This window comes from Phaethon aethereus (genome assembly GCF_964289735.1).
Source record: "Phaethon aethereus genome assembly, chromosome: 1".
Taxonomy (NCBI): domain Eukaryota; kingdom Metazoa; phylum Chordata; class Aves; order Phaethontiformes; family Phaethontidae; genus Phaethon; species Phaethon aethereus.
Window position 1 is genome coordinate 59339253 of NC_138575.1, and position 23213 is coordinate 59362465.

Sequence of the window (23213 nt, forward strand, 5' to 3'; positions counted from 1 at the left end):
GTAATCATATGTACTGCTTCTAGATTTCTATGCAGGAATTTCTCTGGGAATTCAGTCATATAGTATTATTTGAGGGGGAAGTAGTACCTTCAGAAATGAGCAGACTTATTGCCTCTACTTCTGATGCCTGTAAAATACACATAGCATTATATATGGCGTGGCTTCATGTGCAGTCTCTTCTGTCCTTCAGGCAATAGATGCAAAGAAGAAGATGGATGATGGTCTTGGCTGCCTTGAGTCAGCAGAGGAAGCCAGAAAGAAGCTGCAGAAAGACTTGGAGGGCTTGAGCCAGCGTTATGAAGAGAAGACAGCTGCGTATGACAAGCTGGAAAAAACGAAGACCCGCCTGCAGCAAGAGCTGGATGACCTCACTGTGGACCTGGATCATCAGCGGCAGATCGTTTCCAATCTAGAGAAGAAGCAGAAGAAGTTTGATCAGGTATGACTTCAGTAACTGAGCATTCAGTAGGTGTATCTTATTGACAGGTATGCTTTAAGAATACCTAAGCAATGCTGCTTGGAGAATGCGTATTTATTTCAGAACTAAGGCATAGCATATAGAGTGGAGAAATAAGCTTTCATGGAAGTAAATTAGTTCTGCTTTATGCATAGGAAGTTTAGTGATGCTCCTTTTTCCAAAGGGATAGCATTTATATCAAGACCAAGATCAAGTTCAAAGCATTGTTTCCAGATCATCTTTGAGAGGAAGTAGGAAATAACAGGTTGGAGGTGAAATCAGAAGTGCATTCATTTGGGGTCAGCATAGTTATTAAGGGTGGGTTGGCATGCTTTACTCTTTGAAGCTGCATTTTCTTAATACCTTCTATCCATGGTGGAACACTATTGAGAAGACACCAATGAAAAGATGTATATTTACCCTGTTAGAAAATTATCAGTAATTTCTAGAATACTGATGCTGTCTTCTTGTAGCTATTGGCAGAGGAGAAGAACATCTCTGCCAAGTACGCAGAAGAACGGGACCGTGCTGAAGCAGAAGCCCGTGAGAAGGAGACTAAGGCCCTCTCCCTGGCCAGAGCCCTGGAAGAAGCCATAGAGCAGAAAGCTGAGCTGGAACGAATCAATAAGCAGTTCCGTGCAGAGATGGAAGACCTGATGAGTTCAAAGGATGATGTTGGGAAGAGCGTAAGTATGAAGTTAAAATAATCGGGGCAGGAAATGTCACACAGGTGATACTGTTAGTTTAATACTGCAAAAAGCTTATGCTAGTGTTAACACAGGGGAATGTAGTAAAGAATACTGGACACACTGTGAGTTTGTGAATATTATGTTTGTATTACATTAGTAAGTATGACCCAAATGAGGTTGTGGCAAACTGAAAATTAACTGTTATCGTTGTGGCAGAGATGAAGGTATGGTGTGAGCCTGATATGTAAAATACAGGTATTAGCCAGGCAATGGAAGACAGTAACCCCAATACTTCAAGACAAAAAAATGTTACAATAAGCAGGAAGAAAAAAATTCAGAGGCTAAAAAGTATTTTCTTGAATTCTATCAGAACCAGAGATGTCCATCTCTGTCTGCAATAGGTCAGGACTGGGCTAACAAAGGCTTTTCTCTTTCTCCCCACCACCACACATACATGACCAGAACTAATAGGTAATCATGATACACACTGGCAGCTTGCAGGTATGTGAGCAGCTGGCTTGGAGGGGTATCTCTGCCCTAATACAAGGGACAGATGCACTGTTCTTGTATCCCACTTTAAGTGAGTGGCTGTTCGTAGGCTTTTTTGCTCTTCGAATAGGTGAAATTGTCTGTACTCTTTGAGGAGACCTCACGGGCGGTACTGTGCTGTAGGTCCATGAGCTGGAGAAGGCTAAGCGAGCCCTGGAGCAGCAGGTGGAGGAGATGAAGACACAGCTGGAAGAGTTGGAGGATGAACTGCAGGCCACAGAGGATGCCAAACTGCGTCTAGAAGTGAACCAACAGGCCATGAAGGCACAGTTTGACCGAGACCTCCAGGGACGTGATGAACAGAATGAAGAAAAAAAGAAACAGCTGATTAGACAAGTAAGAATTGCTCCGTAAATCCTGAAAGTGTTCCGTACATAAAGGCAGTTGTGTCCAAAGATGGTTAGACAGACGGTGCCAATCCACAGATTCTTGTTAATGGTAACTCTCCAGGCAGCACTGCAAAGCCGTGAGACACCTTCCCCCTTGTGCGCATGATTGTTGAAACAGCCTTTGTCTATCAAAGGAGCCCATGTGACTTTATTAGTGAGGAATGTTAGCCCCATCCCCCTGCCAGGAAGAGTGAAAACAAGTCACATGCTTGCATTTATGTACAGTTTGAAAGGGGGATGCAAAAAGTGGCTGTTGGGAAATCAAGGAGCTGAAATGCTGATGCCTGTATTTCTCCATACAGGTGCGGGAGATGGAGGTGGAACTGGAAGACGAACGAAAACAGCGTTCCATTGCTGTGGCTGCCAGGAAGAAGCTAGAGATGGACCTGAAGGATTTGGAAAGCCATATAGACACTGCTAATAAGAATCGTGAAGAAGCCATCAAGCAGCTCCGCAAACTGCAGGTGAGAAGCTTCAACTGTTTTAGCTGTCAGTGTAGAGCATTTACTGAGGGAAATGGGATACAAGATTTCACCTCATGAGAACCATGCATCGGTGTCACAAGAGCAGCAGAACCTTGTAGCAATTTACTGCAAAAGATTTACTGGCATTTCAAATATTCTAAACTCGATCTGCCTATTTAACTCCCTGGGAGACAAGCTGTAGGGGAAGTCCACTCTAGTGCTTGCCTCACGTCAGTGTTTTTGGAAAGGATTACAGAGCTGCAAAGCGAGAGAGATTTAAGTATCATTTAGGCCTTTTCCTGCCCAAGACACTTCTGTTATGCTTTTGTAATTCCTGCAGGCATTTGTCTGGTTTGTTCCTGGGAAAAACTTCAAATCCTCCCTAGACCATCTACTCCATTGCTTCACTAGAAAGCTTCCTGTAACCTCCCTTCCCCCCTCCCTATATCTGACAATTATTTTTTTTTCTGCAATTTAAGCAGTCCTGTTTGCTTCTGTTACTACTTCTCTTTGTTACTTGTGAAATGGGAAAAGGATGATTCCTTTTGTTTTTACAGCAACCTTTTTTGTAGCTGAAAATTAATGAATCCGTTTCTGTTTTCCCTCCATGTTTCCTGTAAGACAGAGAAACCCAATTTGTTAATGTGGATGCTCTGAAATTCATCCTTTTTTGTTCTCCCTTTTCAGGCACAAATGAAGGATTACATGCGGGAACTGGAGGACACACGTACTTCCAGAGAAGAGATCTTAGCACAGGCCAAAGAAAATGAGAAGAAGTTGAAGAGCATGGAGGCAGAGATGATCCAATTGCAGGAGGTAATGGAATATGCATTCAAGTCAAGAACTAAATGTAGCAATCTAAGCTCGAGTGGTTATTTCCTTTCTTTTGTACGGTTTGCTCTGCTCAAACATGAGGACCACTTCAAAATGCAGAATTTGGCCCTTTCTTCGCAGCTGTGATAGCAGTGTGCAAAACAAAGGAAGCTGTGGAGTGGGTGGAGAACAGACCATGTCTTACAATTAAGTCTGGATCTAGCTAGAGACCATACCACCCATTACCAGTAACTACTTTTTCCTCTGCTGCATTAATTGGTAGCTTCCCATTGGATCACTGACCGTCTCGTTTTCATTCCAGGAACTTGCAGCTGCTGAGCGTGCCAAGCGCCAGGCCCAGCAAGAAAGGGATGAGCTGGCTGATGAGATTGCCAACAACAGTGGTAAAGGGTGAGTAATGTTCCTTGTTTAAGGGTGGAGGACCTGGTTTGAGAAAATACTTTGCAGGATGTTATTTTTATGTAGACTGCAGCATGCACTGTATCCCCTCTGCTTTTGAAAGACTGAGCTTATTTTGTAAAATTAGAAATGGTGAATTTTCCTCAAGGCATTAATGCCACCAACACTGTATTAATGATTCTGTGTCCTATAGAGCACTGGCCATGGAGGAAAAGAGACGCCTGGAGGCCCGGATAGCTCAGCTGGAGGAAGAGTTAGAAGAAGAACAGGGCAACACAGAGATAATCAATGACCGGCTCAAGAAGGCAAATCTTCAGGTACCTGTTCAGGCTGCGTGTGCCAGTAAGGGTTCTCTAGTCTGTGTAAATTGTCGAGCTGCACTCTTGAGTAATGCCAGCTGCTGCTTTGTGTACAGTACAGACCCTCAGAAGTATGTAGATGTGAGCAAAATGAAACGTTTGAATACCACAATACAGAAAATAGGGTGGGCAGTCAGAGCTGATGTTAGCTCACTGTTTTTGATCACTTAAATCATTGGGTAGCTGGAACAATCTCCCAAGTTTATTAAAAAAAACCAACCACCAACCACAAACACCAAAAACAAACCACAAACAAAAAAACCTAACAAAACCCAAAAAACCTTCCAATCCCTTTTTTCTGTATTAAAGGATTATGAGAAAGATGATCTGTAGTATGCTGCTCCAACTTGGCATGCTGAACAGTGCCACAATCTGTTTGGAAAACTACTTTTTTTTGCCCATTCTATGCTGCTTCAAATGGACTAACCATATGGAATTTGTTAGGCTGCTGTAGAAACCATGACCTTAATCTGCCTGTTCTCTGGCATATTTTATCTGCCCAACTTTGAGAGTCAAGCATGTTGTTTTCTTAGCGCTCCAAAGCCAAGGAGCTAGGCTAATGGTTTTCCAAAAGGTTTGTTCACTCTGGTGGATGAGAGCACAGTTCTTTACTTGGTTGACTGTCAGCCAGAGCCTTGGCTTGGAAGTGGACCGAGTTCTTGCCTTTTCATCTTTGAAAGTTAGTATTTTTAAGCTGCTGCTTTGTAGTGGAAGTAGACAGACAGCAAATAAATGATAAATTAGTAAAGCACATGTGTTGGATCCACTTGCCTCAGGATTTTTGTAATTCACTAAGACTGATAACTACTGTGTTAAGTGCCAAGCCATATCCTTCACCCCAGAGAGCATTGTACGTGATTGGCAAATTTAGCCCTAAGAGGAGGTTGATAAACCTGTTATTCAAGGAATTACTTTGAAAATCTGGGTAAACTAAGGTATTTTGAGAAGTGCTCTGCCTACAGACAGCGCCCTCTGCATCATAGTTATTCCAGGTATTCAGCTTTCCCGGAGGGTCCTTTTGCTTTGCATGTCAGCATGTGTCTGAGAAATAAATCCACCTTTCAGGCTGGAGCTCTCGATATGCTGAGTACTACTTCTCTCTGCAGATTGATCAGATGAATGCTGACCTGAATGCTGAGCGTAGCAATGCACAGAAGAATGAGAATGCTCGCCAGCAGATGGAGCGCCAGAACAAGGAGCTTAAGCTTAAACTGCAGGAGATGGAGAGTGCTGTAAAGTCCAAGTACAAGGCTACCATCACGGCCTTGGAAGCAAAGATAGCGCAACTGGAAGAGCAACTGGACATGGAGACAAAGTATGTCCTAGTAGAAACTCCATCTGTTTTACAAGACTCCACCCACTCTGGGATTTTAAGCTCTTCTGTACAAATTCTGATTTGTCTGAGTGAGGGCTTCATTCTAGGTATACTGGGTAGCACAGAAGTAAGGTCTTGGTGAACCTTCCTCGTTTTTCACTATAGCAACTTCTAGCTTCTTCCAGACTTAATGACTCTTAAAACTGCAGCTGTGATACACTTGTTGCCCCTCTGTAACTTGAGAAAGGGTCATATCTGTGTGACATCAGTGCCTTTTGGTCATTTCTGGGACACACTGCCTCCCATCCCCCGTTTTCTCTAAGTTAGGAGGACTCTTGCTATCTTCCGTGTTTCTAACTTGCCCAAGTCAAGCTGTCTTTCTGTGGGTACAATGGGAGATAAATTCTTATCTGAGCATCACTGTATTTCTCCGTAGGGAGCGCCAGGCTGCCAGCAAACAGGTGCGCCGTGCGGAGAAGAAGTTGAAAGATATCTTGCTGCAGGTGGATGATGAGAGGCGTAATGCTGAGCAATTCAAAGATCAGGTGTGTATAGTTACCTGCAGCATTGGTGAGTCTTCTGGTGGGAGGATTTCCCTTCTATGACCAAGGCATCATCTGCATGTAAGAGGGCTCTAGGCATTAACCTTCCTACAGATTTCTCTTCCCTCATTGTGATAATCACAAGATGGAACAGATGAAAATGTAATGCTTTCAAGGAAAAGCTTGGAGCTGTCAAGTTCTAGGCAGCTCCCTTCAGAAAGGGAGGAGGGGCCTTTGGGAACTGCTTTTTGCTGCTCTAACTACTGTGCTGTAACTCTGGGGAAACACTGATCATTGATCTCTTTTTTTTTAATTTTATTTTTTTATTTTACCCCCATACATGCTTAGGCGGACAAGGCAAACATGCGCTTGAAGCAGCTCAAACGCCAACTTGAGGAAGCAGAAGAGGAGGCCCAGCGAGCCAATGCATCCCGTAGGAAGCTCCAGCGTGAGCTGGAGGATGCCACTGAAACAGCTGATGCAATGAATAGAGAAGTCAGCTCCTTGAAGAGCAAACTCAGGTAAGGTGGAGCATTTGGTGCAATACCTTGGCAGCCAGGCCAGCATAGTCTTGCTGTAACTGCCCACAGCGGCAGCTGCCTGCAGCAAACAGTGTGGCCAGGTACTTCCTTACCTCTTTCCAGAGCCTGCCCTGTCTGGTGAGTTCAGTGAAACCTTGTGTTGCTGACGTACTGTCTGCCCTTCCCTAGGCGCGGGGACCTGCCCTTTGTCGTGACACGTCGAATTGTCAGGAAGGGTACAGGAGAGTGCTCCGATGAGGAAGTGGACGGCAAGGCAGATGCTGGTGATGCCAAAGCTACTGAATAAGTCCTCCCATTTGACCCAGGTTACACGTGATGGAGTGACTCATCTACCCTCCCCTCTTCCATTGGACTTTCAGCAAACCCTCTCCTCCTAAACTGGCTGGGGATCTGCAGAGCAAGCCCAGCTCTGTGTATCTGGAGCCTGTTGGGCATCTGTGTTCCTAGTTTCCTCCTCTTTCCAGTTTCCTAATCCTCTTTGTATTTAATGCCAAAGAGTTGGGGCTCTGAAATCTGACCAGCAGTTTGGCCGCTACAAAGGCCTGTAGAACTGTCCGTGCCATGTCTGCTGGTGAACCCTTACACAGTTTGGAGGGAGTGGGGTTAGGGAAAGATTATTTTTGCTGTAAATCTCCTTTTGTCTTTGATTCTAGCTGCAGGGAAGCTTATTCCTGTATTGTTTCCCCTTCCTCTTTGTTTGCTTTCGGCAATCATGTTCAGTGACCTCAGACTTCTGCCTCTTTTAATCTGCCCACCCACATGGTTTGGGAGCAGTTTCAGGAAAAACGGTGTGCTTTGGCCATGGCAATTTGCCCTTTCTTCTTTCATATGTTTCCAGGGAGGGATGAAGAGGGAAGCTCCTCTCGGGGACCAGTTACCTGGAGGACTTGCCAAAGTTTTTTGGGTTTTTTTGTTTGTTTGCTTGTTTCCTCTTATTTTCACTGTCTGGACAGATCTCTGAAGTGCAATGATGTCCTGTTAGTGTCTCTGCCTCTGAGCAGTTTCATCGAAGGTAGCATGGACCAGTAGTCAATGACAGGCTGGGGAAACAGAACAATGTCCTTGTGCTTGTCTGAGAATCTCTGGGGGACCAAATATATTTAATGGTAATAGACAGAATCTAGGGGAATTTAATAGGGTAGTGGGGATAAGGGGAGGGAGATCCCTTTTATTGACATGTCCAAGCCTCTTGCACCTGCTCTGTAACCAGGGGGTGGGATTAGTTATTGTGCACCATTGACTAAGAGTATATTAAAAACCCTTTAATCTGCACAGATATATGTAAGGCCTTTGTATCTCTCGTAATAAGTAATTAAGAAAAAAATAAAGGTCTTTATCACTGCCTTTCTATTGGGACCATGGTTATATATAGATAGTCTTTACTTTTCTACACCGTACACTGGTTGCTGGATTTACCTGTATTCTTAACCATATTGTATATGCTGCATTTAGACCTACTTATGAGCGAAGTAAAAATAATTAAATATGAAGCGCCATACTGTATGCCTGAAGCGCTCTAAATGCAGGAGCCTCGTGTCCCAATTGCTGTCACAAACAAATTTGATTTTTTTATATATATTATAAAAGTGCCTTAGCATGTGCCTCAGCTGTGTGTCACCACTACAGTCAGTAATGGTTTACTGGTGCTCCACTGATGTTACCAATAAAGATTATTCCATGTGCTGCAGTCTGTGTGCCTGCGTAGCTGTTCTCTCCTTCCCTAGGTGCAGCGAAGGTCATACACATTGCCTCCAGAGGTGGTGGCTGCGGTGTCAGAGCATCGGCCTGTCCTGTCAGCAGCACTGCAGCCCTCCCGGGTCACGGAGTTGACTCTCTGTAGCTGGAATCAGGTGTTCACAGTACCCACAGCACTATCACCGAGGCAGCTGGCAGTGGCCACACTGGGGACTTGGGAGGAAGATAACGCACCTTGCTTGTGTGCTTTCGAAGAGTTACCTATTCAAAACATGAGGCTGTGAATTTGAGCCGAGCTACTTGTGTTGTAGGCCTTAAGACTGTATTTCTGGGTCTGTAACAACTGTTGCAAATAAACTCTCTTATTTCCAGTCTCTGGAGTGACAGGCAAGTGAGGCCTAAATCTAGAAGTCTGTTTTATCAGTGGATTGGCAAAACTGCCTTTTGCTCAAAATCTATTCTTTTGTAACATTTTTGCCAGAAATTGAGTATTCAACCGTCTGGTTCGTGGCACCTCAAAATGTCCCTGGCGCTCCCAGGTTCTGGTGCTACAGCCATCGTGTAAAAAGCCTGAGTGTGACACCAGCACCTGACAATTGTAACCTCCTCCCTCTCATCCCGAGCTGGCAGAGCTTGAAACCCTGATGAGAAAGTCTGGGTTAGGGGCTGGGGCTGCGTGGGTCTCTGGGTGACAGCGATGGGGAAGGAAGCGCTGGTGCTCACCCGGGGGGGGCTGTGGTGCAGCCGGCCAGTGCCACTGCCAAGCCAGTGCTGGCAAACGGAGCAGGGAAGGTGCAGCATAAACCCCCTCTCAGGGGAGCACGTGTCTACCCAAGGGGTGGGATTTCTGTCCAAGCAAGTGTTGAGAGGGGAAACAGTCTCATCAAGAAACTTAAGTATAGGTAAAATAAAAAAAAAGGCAGGGAGCACGTGCAGAAGGAGGAGGCATGAAGATCTACGGTGCGCTGCTGCGCGAGTGGGTGTAGTCGCATGAAGGAGTCAGTGTGACCGCGGAGAACTTTTGATGCTACGTTACAGCTTTTGAGAGCCTGGGTAGGGATTAATGCGTGGAGGGAGGTGCGGGCGGCGTGTGGAATACAAGTGCTGCTGTGCTGACATCTTGCATGTACCCTGTTAAAAACTGGAGAGGAGTTTCCCTCCGCTGGGAGTTTACAGGTTCAGATACTTAGGTCTTTAGATTTCTAAAGTGTGTTACAGAAACATGTAGGGTGGCTCTGTGAGCAGCATGCCCTTTAAATTATGTTGAAATTTCTTTCCCGTCATAGGCTCTTCTTGAACTAACACCAGCCGGCCAGGCACTGCTGGGATACAGAGCAGAGCTGCTGTACACCTGTGTGCTGACCCTTTTAAGCTCAGGCTGCTTTTTGTGTCCTCTGTGCTGCTGTGTGTGAGCCGGTGTACTGCGTGGATGCTGCTCTGTCCCGTGCGAGATGGAAAGACCTTTGTGTCGCCTTTCCCCCCCCCCCCCCCCTCCACTGGCACAGTACTTGCCTTCAACTTTCCACCTTCTTATGCATCCCTATAGAAGGGCCAAAATTAGTCTCCCATGATGTTTTCCGCTTTGCAGAGTGCAACGTTGTGCTAGGCAAGTTCTCGTGGCACCAGGTTAGTGTCTCTTCTCTGGATCTCAAGAGCTGCTACATGCCTCACACGGGCTTTCCGCAGACCTGGGGGATGGTCTGAGTAGATGAGTGGTTACTGATGCTTAATAAGCAAGAGTGGAAAAGAGGCTGAACTGAGGCCCCGATCCGCAGGCCCTTCGACGGGGTTGCTCCTGGGAGCTGGTGCCGGAGCTCTGTGTTGCTGTCTGCATGATCCAACCTCAGGGCTGACCCCAGCAGGCAGCGGCACGCAGCCATAGCTGCAGAATCACAGAAGATGACTGATTTCAAATGTTCTTGTCTCTACGCCGGACCATTGTGCTGGCACAGTAAACATAATAAATCTGGTTGAAAAAAAGAAAAAATTAGCGATGTGGTCCTCGCAGGCTCTTTTAAGACCAGAACCCAGGGGCAGGGCCATCGGCCCTCACAGCCTAGGGGAGGTGGAGGCAAATTGCTAAACCCGCAGCACCTAGTCCTGCCGCGGAGCACCCCCCTGCAGGGAGAGCCGCTGAACTCCAGCTCGTTCCTGCTACAGCTTCCGCCATCAAGGCAGCGGCCATTAGAGCCAGCTCCATCTGGGTTCCCGGTGCAGTGGCACTGACCTGCCAGGTTTAGGACAGGGATTCAGCTCTCTTCCGTTTCCTCCCCAGACTTTCTCAAGTACCACTTAATGTAAATGGAGAATCACTTTGTCAAAGCTGAGGGTGCAGATTAAATGGCTGAGGGGTGGGATGCCTCCCGCCTCCGTGACAGGCACTGGAGAGAGGGAGCTGTGGTGGAAAATGGCAGCCATCCCTCCCGGAGGGTGTGGGAGGCCTCAGAGCAGTGCTCTGAGTGATCTGAAACTAAAGCGCAGGCTGCTGCGACCCCACCCGAGACCAGTGAGCAAGGGGCCCCAGAGACATTTAAAGCATTAATTGTTGGCCTTTGCTGCCCAGAAGCATCCATCCGTGCGGATGCACAGCCCGGCACATGGCACTTGGAGCAGGGAAGAAGCCCTGGAGCTGGCGTGGGTCCCCCATCCTGGCTGGCTACGGGGCTCGTCTGGAAGCCCAGACCAGTCCTGAGCGTTGCTCAGCCTGTGCTGGAGATACTTCATCCCAACCCTGCTGGCAAGGTCCCAGCTGCGTGGCCTGCCCTGAAGAACCAGGGTCCGAACTTTGGCAGGGGCATGTCCTTTTGAACTTTGTCTCCAAGCACAGCTGGAGTCACTGTCCCCCGTTCCAGGACAGATAGCTAATACTAGCAGATAACTGCTTGCTGGCTGTCTGGACCTCTTTCTTTCCTTCCTCTGATGCCAGCAGTGGGAGCGAAAGCAGAAGGAAAAGGAAAGAAAAAACAAAAAACAACGCAAAACCCCTTCAGTCCTAACTTTGTGACTTTCCCATCCTTGCTACCATTTTGCGCCAGCGTGGCTGAGCAAAACGAACGTCTGAGCAGCAGTGCTGCAAAAGGAAAAGCAAAATACGAAATGTCTCGAGCAATGATGGTCTGGCACGTGAGAGGAGAGGTGCTGGATTCCCTTCTTGAGCCAGCTCCCTGTGGTGGGGCAGCCTCCCCTGCTGGGCTATGGCGCTTTCAATTTGCAGAGAAAGACACTTAAAAGTCAATTAAGTAAAAGTACGGTCACTCTTTGTGTGGGACCTGGACTGGGCAATCATTTCCTGCACGAGGAATGCTGAAGACCATCTCTGCTCACCTGCAGCAGCCGAGGACGCGAGCAGGCAGCAGAAGTCTGTGGGACGTGGTGCTGCCTGGGTGCATGTGTGTGCCCCACGGGAGAGGTCTGCCCCAGAGGTTTTGCTATTGCTCAGCCCCCCAGCCGTAAGGAAGAACGAAGGAGAAAATGGAGAACTGATGATGATGGAATGGCTGGCCTTGCAACACTGGTACTCATAATGTGATTGTGTGCTGCTAATTAATCTGGAATTATACCGTGGATGGCTTCATTCACTACAGACTTAATTGGCTCTTGATGGAAATCGTGCGGAACATCATGGAAGAGGGTGTTATGGCAGGGTGTACCGCTCAGGCTAAATGGATTGCTTCCTTAGGCTCCTTTTTAGGAGAGGAGCCATCACTTAAATCCCTGACCTTATGTAAGGCCAAAGATAAAGTGGGGTTCTGTGGCCAGAAAAAGTCTCACTGGAGACAAAGTGCTGGTGGAGGGGACTGGCGGTGGTCAGCTGAGAGTTTTGCCTAGAAGTAGCCAGATGCTTCAGAACCGTATAGCCAAGAGATGTGCTGACCAGCTGGCCCCACAGGGCAGCCTGCACCAGCTTTGTGGGTGAAGCAATGACTCAATGGAGAAAAAAAAAGGAGGAAAAAAACGAAACCTCCAAACCTTTCAGCTGTGATCGAAGAAATCTGCTTGCTGCTCTTCATCCCCGCTGTATCCAGGGAAACACCTCCCTGTGCTGCCTTATAAAGAAACAGCATCGCACCAGAGCCGAACCCACCTTGCACTTTTCCTCCCCCAAACTCTGGGCGCTGAGCGCTCTTGGTGCGACAGCAAGGGAAACATCCTTCCTCCCAGACTAGGCTCTTCCCTCCCAGAACCCTCTTCTCAATCCTGGGCTGTCCCTGGGGCTTGAGAGGATCCTGACAAAACTTCCCAGCCCTGCAGGCTGCCGGATGGATGCAGCCTCCCCAGGCTGCCCCGTGGCCAGGGGCATGTGTCGAAAGCTTGTTTCGTTTCCTTCTCAGCACTTCCCCACTGGGGGCTGAGAGGGGCATGGGGGCTGCGTGCATCATGCCCGTGCTGCCAAATTCATCCTGGGTTGGAGATGGCTCTTTCAGACCCTGTTTCTGCCTCCCAAAGCCTCCCCAGCAGCCGGCGCAGGTGCGAGGAGCTCACCTCTCGAGGAGAGACGGGCTCTCAGCTTGCTTAAGAAGCGCTAATGTTGTTTCTGGGAACTGCAGCAGGCTTTGAAGCAGAGGTATCGGCGCAGCCAAAGCGGGCTTTAATGAGGTAACACAGGCAGGCCAATTTTCTGTGCAGGCTTTTGATCCCTTCTACTGTCGATGTAACTGTGTGCTGCGCAGCTCGCAGCAAGCCGGCTCATCGTTTTCGGAAGCACGAGGCACTCGGCTGTCTCGCCCTGATGCGTCCTGCTGGGTAAGGCATGGATAAAGCTCTTGATCAGCTTTTGCTTGAAGCCCAGCTCACCATTTCCCTCTCACCCGGGAAGTTTCTGGGAGGTGACTCCAAGGACATGGCGTGTGCTCCAGCAAGGATCTGCAGTCAGGCAGCTGCGGTGGGGCCCCACACGAGGAAAGGTGCCGAGCTTGTGCTGTCAGTGTTTACTCGGGCCCCGCGGCGAAGCTGGAGGGAGTTTGTCTGCACCACAGCCCCTCGTCTTTGCTCAGGGAAGTGCTCACGTCTCTGCTGCAGCCCGGGAATTTGGTTCAGAGGAGCATCGGTCGGCGCAGCCGGCAGGCCTGTTCCACTGGAGGGTTAACGTACAGTAGGAGGAAGTCTACCCCACGGGTAAAACCTCACCTACCCCAGAGGCTGTTTGCCTGCACCGCTTCCCTGGGCAGAAGGTGAGAAAACCAGAGCTGTCTGAATAGCAAAGCTGGTGGAGTGGCTGGGGACAAGTGCCTGAGTTTGTGGGGCTGATGGGCGCAGGGCACGTGTCCCCGCTGCCGCCGATGGGAGAGTCAGGACACCGATGGGAGCAGCGCAGGCGGCCGAGGATGCGGTGCCACGTGCAGCGCGGTCCGCAGGGCGTAGCACGGCCCTGGGGTAGCTTTGGGGGTACACTGAGGACGAGCAAAGCCTGGCACCACGTCCCCATGAAGGGACCTCACTTGTCTGCTTTGGGCAGCAGATGAGTGAGGGTTAGGGAGGAAATCATGGAGGAAGACCAGATCGCAGCTTCGCTGTGGCTCCTCTCTCATAACCTGGGAGCAAAGAAGTATGTGAGGGAGAGAGGAGGTGGGTATCCACTGCACGAATGTGGGTCATGGCACAGGTGGAGCTGCATCCTGGATTATTGTGCAGGAAATAGCCTCACTCCAAAGTGAGATTTCAAAGTCTTGGTCCCCTGGGTGGAGAGAGCAGCTGTTCCCTGCTCTGCTGTCCAAGATCTGACAGAGCTGTACCCCAAAATCTTCCCCCCAGCACCTCTATGAGCTGTGCTACAGGATGCCTGCTCTCCATACGGCTGCAGTACCTACGGCTTGCCCAGCGGGAGAGGCTGCCTTGTGACACCGCCATGAACTATTAAAAGCTGCAACATGATTAAAATAAACCGCCGTGGGACATTCATACCAACCAAAAAGCATGAGCTGGACTTCTTCGTCTCCTAGGAAAGCCAGTCTGTATTTGCAGGCAAGAGAGATGCCCTGAAGTTGAGAGGTGGTTGGGTGATGCTGGCAGGAGGCTCCCCAGCCCCACTTCTCTGTTGGCAAGCGGTGTGTGGGCAGGAGCGCTGCTGTGGGCAGCTGGCTCTGACTTCTCCGTTGAACAAAGCCTTCCCTGACCGCTGGGGTGGATGGAGGGAAGCACCCCACAGCAGGCATTGTGGCAGGAAGAGCCGGGGCTGGAAAGGCTGGTGCTCTCCTCCTGGCTGCGGGTGGTGAGAGGTGCCTGGGTGGGAGCCCATGGGGCATCTCTCAGCCACAGTCTCACTTGCTGAGGTGTAGGGCTGAGCCCAGTGCTGGTGTCTCCCCGGGGGGAGATGCATTCCGGAGGCAGGAAACCCTCCTGCCGGCTCTTGCAGGGTCAGGTGTAATATGCCACACCGGGTGCGACACAACCTTGCCCACACCACCCGGTATTCCCTGCAGCAGGGGAAGCACGGGGCTGAGGTCTGCTGTACGGCTGGGTGCCTGGCCAGGTCCCTCCCAGCACCAGGAGCCCCGCGGGCTGTGCTTGTAGCCCCTGCTCACGCACCTTCTCTGAGATCAGGTTGAGCTTCAAACAGCTCCATCCCACCAAGGCAGAGCTCTCCCTGCAAATTGCAGGGGGCTGGGAGGTCTTTCACTCACCCTGGGGCCCACCAGAAGAGCCCACAGCTCCCTTCTGCACTTGATTCTCTCCAGCACAGGTTAGAGACCTCCCCAACATCCCTCCAGCCTGTCCCAGCAACCCCTGCAGCAGCCCTTCTGCCTGCCCGATGGGGCACCCCCCTCCACGCGGGCAGGTAACCCCCCTCTTGTTACTAAAAACAAGGCACTTGGGGTCTTGTTTAGACTGGGAGTAAAGGCTTGATTGCAACCACCTGAGTACCTTCACTAGGGATGGTCACAGCCACCCCGTTCCCGGGTCTGCCAGCGCCGTGTCCCTCCTTGCGTGGCTGAAACCGTCGTCCCATCTGTGCACGCAGCCGGGCAAAGCCTTCATGTTTGAGTCGCCAGGTGAGAGGGAACCAAGCAGCAGCGATGGGTTGCACAGACAGGAAAATTTTGCTTCAACATAATTTGTTCCCTTTGCCCGCTTAGCTTTCAGGTGCCGCCTTTTCCTCCCCCTGGTTGGAAGCGGCACAGGCCTTGCTAACCCAGGCAGCTACTGTGCCAGGGCAGCGACTCCTCTCGTGTGGTTTTGATGCTACTGCTTTCTGGTTTTGCTGAGCAGTGAATACAGAAAATATTTACTGTCTTTTCTCTTCCCTCTTTTTTTTCCCCCCCTTTTTCCTCCTCCTCTCCTCTCCTCTCCTCTCCCCTCCCCTCCCAGCAAATGCTTTGGTGCAAGAGCCAGTCCTAACGCAACATTTCACAGAAAGTAAAAAGTGCTCATGGCAATTCCTACTCTGCAATTTAAACTTCTGTCCTCTTTAAAAAAAAAAAAAAGAAAAAAACCCCAAACATTGATGAGTGAAAGACCAGAGGTGAAAATCTAAAACCTGCCTTTAGAGAATGCTTACACCCATGTCTGCAGCTTGTGCAGAAGCTGTCAGGTAAAATGTGGGGATGTGTGGATCTGGTAGGGTCCTATCGCTAAAGTACAGCTTTAGAGGATGACATGGAAATTGTGGATGGAGAATACCAGCTGTGACTGATGGACTGGGATGCATTTAAAAATTAAGTATCTCAGAAAACTAATGAAGAATGGTTTCAGCTGAAGAAATTTCTCATGGGTTGAGAACTGGAGGAAAAGGATGAATTATCAATGATATAGCAGGTGAAAAGGGGTCACCTTATTTATTTCGGAATCACAGCGAGACGCGATGTGTACTTACCTGTGTTGATTATGAGCCCTGCTGAGCTTGATTATAATCCGCTCTCCCGGGCAGGCGTGCTGCGCTTGGCGGCACAGAGGAAGCGCAAAAGGAATTTGTCTGCGCCGAGATGAAACGTGATTACCAGCTGCAGGCTGCAGCAGGGGCTTGTTTCTGAGGGTCGGGGATCCCATGCCTCTCAGCTAGCCTGTGAGTGCTAGAGCACACGGGGGAGGCTTATTTTTTTTGGTAATTTTTTTTGGCCTGTTTCTGACTGGTTTGGTGTCATGACACCTAAGCTGGCATTTTGTCACAGCACAGAGCTGATAGCGTGAGGTGATCTGCTTCAAAACTAAGCAATGGCTTGGTAATAGCTGTATATCAAACGGAGAGCTTTGCTATAAGCTAATTCTAACGCAGCTGCCCCGCAGAAGTAGAGGAGCTGAAAACCGCTTTAACAGTGGTTTTAGTTGGAGCTCAAGCAATTTATGAAAGGGATTACCTGGCATGATGTCTGTGCTAGTGGGGCTCTGGGCTCAGTGACACAGGATGGCCACGGGCAGCACGAGCAGGCATTTTGGGTACGCTGCAAGGGACTCTGAGTACAGTGGGTGCTGGGGAAGAAGGCGGCTGAGCAGACGCAGGGCAGTGAGCCCCCGGCTTGTAGGCTCACGCTCCCAGCAGCTCTCCAGCATTCAGCGAGGTTTTGGCAGCGGAGGGGTGAGTTCGTGCCTGTTCACAATCTGAACCTCTGGCTCTCATTTCTCCTCGTCTCCCTTCCCTTACTAATGGCTCCCAAGGGAAAGCTCCTGATGCAGAAAAGGGGAGGAAAAGAAAAACCTCAAAAGGGGAGGGCTGAGGGATGCAGGGGGGAAAGCAACCTCCAAGGGGCCGGCCCGCTGGAGCAGACGCAAGGATGTTGGTGAGGGAGTTACAGTGGGGGTAGACCCCCCCACCCCCCCACACATCCAGGTTTGGGTTCCCATCGGTCCAGGCCAGTGGGGAGCTGTGCAGGAGGGTGCAAGTCAAGGACGTGCCCTCAAATCCCCAGCGACCTTCTAACAGTGGGAGCCCAGGGGCTCCCTTGGGACCCAGCATCTGGGGCCGTGCATGGTGGTGGGGGGCCAGAGCACCCCCCTCTAGGAGGGACGGGCAGCTGGAGGCCCTGGGAGAGGCACCCGGGAGGTGCGAGCGGCCTGCGTGCACAAAGCAGCCCCCAGAACAGTAGAAAAGAGCAGTGCTGAGGCTTTCTTAAACCCCTGCATGGATGTGTGTGGGTGTTTGTGTGTGCGCATACATGTACATATAAGCTTATATATGGGTGTAAACAGATGCACGTATGTAAGTTTGCATTAAGTAGATGTGGATGTTATCCAGGGTGAAGTCCATCACGTGAATATTGTAAGTAAACTCTAAATACATACTGCAAACTGAGGAAACTCAGTGTGGGTGTCAAATACAAAGTGTATTAGGGTGAGAGATGTAGACCTGAGGCACCCAAACAGGGTGATGGCGGGAGAATGGGAATCAAGGGAAGAAAAAGATACTGTGTCTTTAAAAATCAGTATAAGTGAGTCTGGGAGATAAAACTAAAGTGACTCCTTCAGAATGACATGGATATAGCCTTGTTCCTCAATTACATTTATTTAGGTGCCCTACCTGTGCATTCCCACTGCTGAAGAATATGCTCAGATTGCTTCCGGCTTGCCCCTCTGCCCTAAATTGCCTGAATTTTCCGCAGGTACTTGGGAGGCTACGGCAATTTCCCCATTCCATATTTAACCCATGTTACCCAAACCACCTTAACTCCATCGGAGTGCAACTTGTGTGAAGAAAAGTCAGAGGCAGGCCTCTGGAGGGAGTGGGGCCAGCACGGCGGTGGTAATCCTGAGTCAGACAGCAGATTTCTGGGTCAGCCAGACCCTACGGCGCAGGGCTGGTCTCCCCAGGCAGCTCCAGTGTCACTCAGGCAGGGATTTCCACCACGGTTTTATCATCAGCTTCACAGGGCTGTGGATATCCCCTTTTGAATTTCGCAAGGGCTGGTAACATTATATTTTGGTTTGAATTTGTAGCCCTGCTCTTCTTCCAAATGGCTGTTCAGCAGGCAGGAATAGGAGAAGGGGCTGGAAAACATGACTAAATATGGCTGTGTTTCTGATTGCTACAGACTGCGGGATTAGCGGACCCTTCTTGCCAGCAGCCACAGCTGAAGTTCCCAAGGTTTCAGGCGCAATGAGAAGAGCTGCAGTCCAGCCGTGTCCCCCACCCCCCTTTTTTTTCTTTTTTTTTTTTTTTCTTTTTTTTCCACAGAGAAATCTGCAACCTATTGTGTGGGCTAGCAAACTTGGCACACTCCAGCCGCCTATAAAATTGCATTAGACATTTATATTTCCTGTAGTGGATTATGTGTTGTCTGGATTTTGGATGATTCCGGGAGAGAGGGTTAGCCTTTTTTTTTTCAGTGAGGCTACAAACTGCATTTGAAATAATTTCATTTTCTTGCAGATAAGAGATCATTGGCAATTGGCAGGGCAGACGGACATGTTCCAAGACAGATGTAGACAGCTTCCACAGCCGCTCTGGCTGTGCATGCAAGGCACAGCCCTGATTCAGCCTGGCACCAGAGTACTCGCCTTGTCCAGAAGCATGTCAATAATCTCATTGATTGCAATGATATTTCTCATGCTTAAAGTTAAGCAAGTGCTTAAATGTCACGCTGAATCACAAGAAAAGGATTTCTTCGTGCTCTCGCAGAGTCACTTCTCTTGACCTAGCTGGCTCTGCGTTATGCACACATCGGGTTTTAATGTGAAGTCTTAGTATTTACGCAGATGTAGCACGTACGGGGCATTTTCTTTACAAACTGGGGTTTGCCTAACTTTGAAAATATCCTCTTAGCTTGCAGGTAGAGTATTTTTTGTGCTTTATTGCTGTTTTCTAATTTGGATCTGAAGCCAAAGAGGCAGTAACTATTTCTAAAGTGAAGATATCACATAAAACCAAAAGAAGTATGTTTTCAAATCTTATTTGAAACGTCTGCTGTATCAGCAACAAATAGCATTGTGAAAGGGTAAAATCAGATTGCAAGCACTTACTGGTACGATGTTATAAATTCACAAAGCACTTTTCTGTGCAAAGGAAAACTGATAATCTTTTGCAGTGAACATACAATCTAAGGGCACGATTTTGTGATCATATTTGTATAAGTAGTATGCGTCTCATAGTCCCTCTGGTACGAATGCTGGAGTACTGAATAGCCAGCAGGTGGAGTCATCCATAATGTATGTGGTGTGATCTGGAAAGTTGACTAAGTACGGCAGGACACGTGGAAGTTTCAGTTGAAAGTTGAGACCAAGGAAAATATGAGGAATGGAACTGGAAAACTCTGTGAGCGTGGAGAACAGAAAGAGCTAAAACTTTAGCAGCAGAAAAGGAGGGGCCTGCAAAATGTTTGGAATAGCGAAAAGCTGGAGCAATCCTGGAAACACTCCTGTGGCTTGGATCCCGAGGCGTAATTCATGCTGTTGCAATTCGCACAGATGGCGGCCTGTCTCCAGGGAAAGCTTGAACAGCTGGGAAACATCAGGGTGTGGGTCTGCTTCAGCTGCACACCCCTTCTTTATCCCCTCATCAGTCACAGAAGTGAAAGGTGATACAGGGATCACTGTAGAAAATATCTGCAAGCTATTCTCTGTCCTGGGAGATGGCTCCTCTCGCTAGTTGAGTTGTGTTAAGGACCAGCTTAGTTTGGCATTTTGTGTATAACAATGCACTTTCAGATGCTTTTCAATGAAACGATTAGGGAGAAAGAATCAGCCTTGACTCCAGAGATCAGCCATGTAGTAAATGGAGTTGTAGCTAAGGGGCCCTAATAAACAAGGGTGCTTCGCTGAAAACAAACAGGAGTTACGTGATAAGACCCGTTCTGTTTGTGTGATATGCCCAGCCACCACAGCGGGCGTTTTGCTTTGTCCTTTGCTCAGTCTGCCTGTTAACACCAGGAATGAACATTGCCTCTGGCGGGGCATTTGCCCTTCTCGAGCTGTGTAGCCTCCAGCCTATTTGGAAACGAGCAGTTGCAAATAATGATTCGTGCTGTCTGTTTGTCTGTGTGCCCATGTAGGCTGAATAATAATGTCATGACCACTCGGCTGCTACAGACTCGTGTCTGAGAGAGGAGGGGGTGACATAGCCCTAAGATACTTTAGAGACACAGCCAGGGATGTATTTATGCAGGGGCTGTGGCTCCAACGAGGCTACTGGAGGACTACATCAACAGCTGTCACTGCTGGCCCGTTGATGTAGACTCCAGCCTCCAACAACCTCTGGTTCACTCATGACAGGCAGCTGAGGGGAATAAATGCCAGGTATTTCCCCACTTCTTGATCTCTGGCACTCAGAGGCTGGGGGATTGCCAATGTTGGGGTTCTTTTCTGGTCTGCATCCTCATGCAGTACCCCCTGTGGCACCTCCATGGCTCAAGCTATTTATCTTGAGCCAGTCAGCCCCACTGTCTCAACAGGAAAGCAAAAGACCTTTTATTTCCCAGACATGCTCTTCACACCATTTCCTATTATTATATGTTTTGGGGATATGGTGGCAGGCCCCTTCGTATTACAAGTGCTGAAGGACCTACTTTATTCCCCATCCCTCCAGGCATAAGCAATGCAGGCAGATGACATTTTTATGCTAACTGCATATATGCAGATAACTGCATCTGCACTGCAGGTGTTGTACTGCTTTAGCAGGATTGGCATACCTGAAACAGCGCAACTTTTGTACATGATAATACCCCACAGAACCACAGACCAAGCAGCAATTAGCAATGATAAATGTGCCGCAGTGATGTTTGAAGCTGGCAGGAAAATGAGTCAGGAAACTTTTGCTCTGAGCTCTCTGGTTGACTCCCAGCTGTTGACATTGCTGCTTTTGCCGGAGCACCGAAGTGCTCAGTGGCGTTTGCTGAAGCCAGGTGTCCTCATTGCAAAATGTGGCACTGGCAAAAGAGCAGGTGCATTGTGGGTGTTGACCCACTGACTGACAGCTGTCAGCACCCTTGCATCAGAGTGACATATCAATATTGTCCTCCTACAACTGCTTGGGGACTGGCATTCTTTCTGGCAGACAGTTTAAGTCAGGTGACAAGGCCTTTGAATTTTGTTGACTTAGGTTACGTATTTTTGGCTGTGTGCTAATTGGTGACAAGAAAAGGCAGCTTCTGTTAATAAAATTTTGTAGCAAAGAGCGGTCCCAAGATAAGCAAGGAGAAACATTTACCCATGCTCGTTGCTATGGAAAGCTCCATCACCGCTTCCTGCGAAGCCAGGACCAAAGTGCTGGCTGAAACTTTACCTTGGCGGCACTTCATTACCTATGGGAGTACTGCTGTCAGAAGGAAGAGCATTTGGCTCCAGGAGCTTGGCTGGCAGGAGAGAAACAGCAGGAATGAGCAGGGTTGGGCAAGCCACTAAACCTCCCCTGACCTGCTTAGCAGAGAGACCAAATCTACTGGGAAGGAGAGGGGAAAAGCTGCGGGAGGCTGTGAGGGCAAGAGGGAGCCAGTCAGCAGGATGAGACATCATGTGTAGACGATGGAAGCAGCAAGAAACTGTTCTCAGTTGTGGTGGCTGAGAGGAGAGGTTTGCTTTGAACTGTCTCCTAATGATTTCTGTGCCTTCGGGTCAAAGTCTAATAGCTGAGTTTGTGCCTCACTTCATGCCTGTACCTTAGAGCCTGCGTGAGTCATTGCCTCTGCTCCATCCGAGAATGTTGTGGGACCCAGCTCTTTGTACTTCCATAGACCTTTCACCCCCGGCATCCTGATGCCACCTGATCTCCAACCCAGTGGGAGCACCAGCACATGTTCCTTGAAGCAATCCCTTCAGAGGGTGTCTTTCTGGGTGGGGGGAAACCCCACAACTTTACTCTAAAATGATACAAATCTGTTCAGAAAGATATATTCTTCATACCAGCTTCTGAGAGCTCTCTGAAAGGATAATGTTTCTTCCAGGTGTCTCTCATTGATCTGTCAAGGACAAAGGACTGGTGAGCAGTCTGCAAACTTGTCCGTAAAATCATGGCATGTAGGAGCCTTAAGCAAGAGCACTTGTGCAGCAGAGGGTTAACAGAGGAGTCATCTGCCCGTTTAGTATGTCTCAGATGTCACATACAAATACCTAAAAGGCAGCTGGATTGTGTGAAAGGAAATCAATGGATTAAGATTGTAGTCCCAGCTCAAAAGCTTTTTTGTGACTTCAGGAATGCCCCATATTCCTTCTGTTAAATGGACATAATACCCATCCCACAACCATACTGTGAAGATTAATTCATTAATCTTTTTTAAGTGGAAATCGAAAGATCCAGAGAAATTATAATGTGACATATCATGGCAGTAATGACAGAAAGCAAATGATAGCATAGAGCATGGCAGCAGCAACTGCAGGTCAGTTTGGTAGGGAGGGCGCAGTACCCTGCCTCAGCTCTTTCCACCCGCATTGTAACTGAGAGTGCTCTGCGGTGGTCTCAGCTGCTCCGCTGGCAGGCTGCAGACCATGGCCAGCCAAAAATACCTCGCCAAGGGACCTGCCTACGGCACCACCAGCTCTCCCAGGCTCCTCTCTGCAGTGCAGACCATGCGAATGCAGGATATGAGGGGGAACTGGCAGCAGTTTTGGCACCTGCATGGCGGAGGTGGTGGAAATGGAGTTACGGGAAGAAGAGAAAAATGGAGGCTGAGCACTGTAGAGCAACTGCTTCTTTTAATATTCCTCAAGGGGAGTATCAGACAGATGCCTAGATCACAGTGAGAGGAGCACTCCCAAGTGCACACCACAGATCTGTGTCCAAACTCTTTGCTCCTAACTTGTCTTCAGGTTGAAGCCCTCTGCAGCACCTCATGGTCAATATCTTAACCTGTACCCTTCATCTAGAACCCCTCATTAAAATTAGGAGGAAGACAAATACAAAAATGCTGCTTTTCTCTGAATGAGTAGCATCCCAGACATAAGAATCTCAGCTTCTTTTCAAGCCAAGAGTGGACTGAACATGTTCCTTCAACATTGTTTGACAATCTGGCTCATTTTATCAAACCCAGTCAAGATGAATGAGACGTGTTTACCCTTGGTGGGTGAGCAGACAAAAGCTGCATGAAATTGTCCTCTGGGTGCCTGCCACTCCATGGGGATTTG

At 48.8% G+C, this 23213-nt stretch overlaps 1 protein-coding gene across 1 annotated transcript in view; it reads left to right on the forward strand.

Annotated features, from left to right (window-relative positions):
• MYH9 (myosin heavy chain 9) overlaps nt 1–6825 on the forward strand; it is a gene marked incomplete at its 3' end in the record, with an annotated part of 54008 nt that extends 47183 nt beyond the window's left edge. The window contains exons 30-40 of the mRNA XM_082014241.1: nt 191–439; nt 931–1143; nt 1819–2031; nt 2387–2548; nt 3236–3364; nt 3684–3772; nt 3975–4098; nt 5247–5455; nt 5892–6000; nt 6346–6518; nt 6708–6825. Coding sequence (XP_081870367.1) covers nt 191–439; nt 931–1143; nt 1819–2031; nt 2387–2548; nt 3236–3364; nt 3684–3772; nt 3975–4098; nt 5247–5455; nt 5892–6000; nt 6346–6518; nt 6708–6825 — 1788 coding nt within the window. The remainder of the gene's footprint in view (nt 1–190; nt 440–930; nt 1144–1818; nt 2032–2386; nt 2549–3235; nt 3365–3683; nt 3773–3974; nt 4099–5246; nt 5456–5891; nt 6001–6345; nt 6519–6707) is intronic.
• Between the last annotated feature and the right edge of the window lie 16388 nt (nt 6826–23213).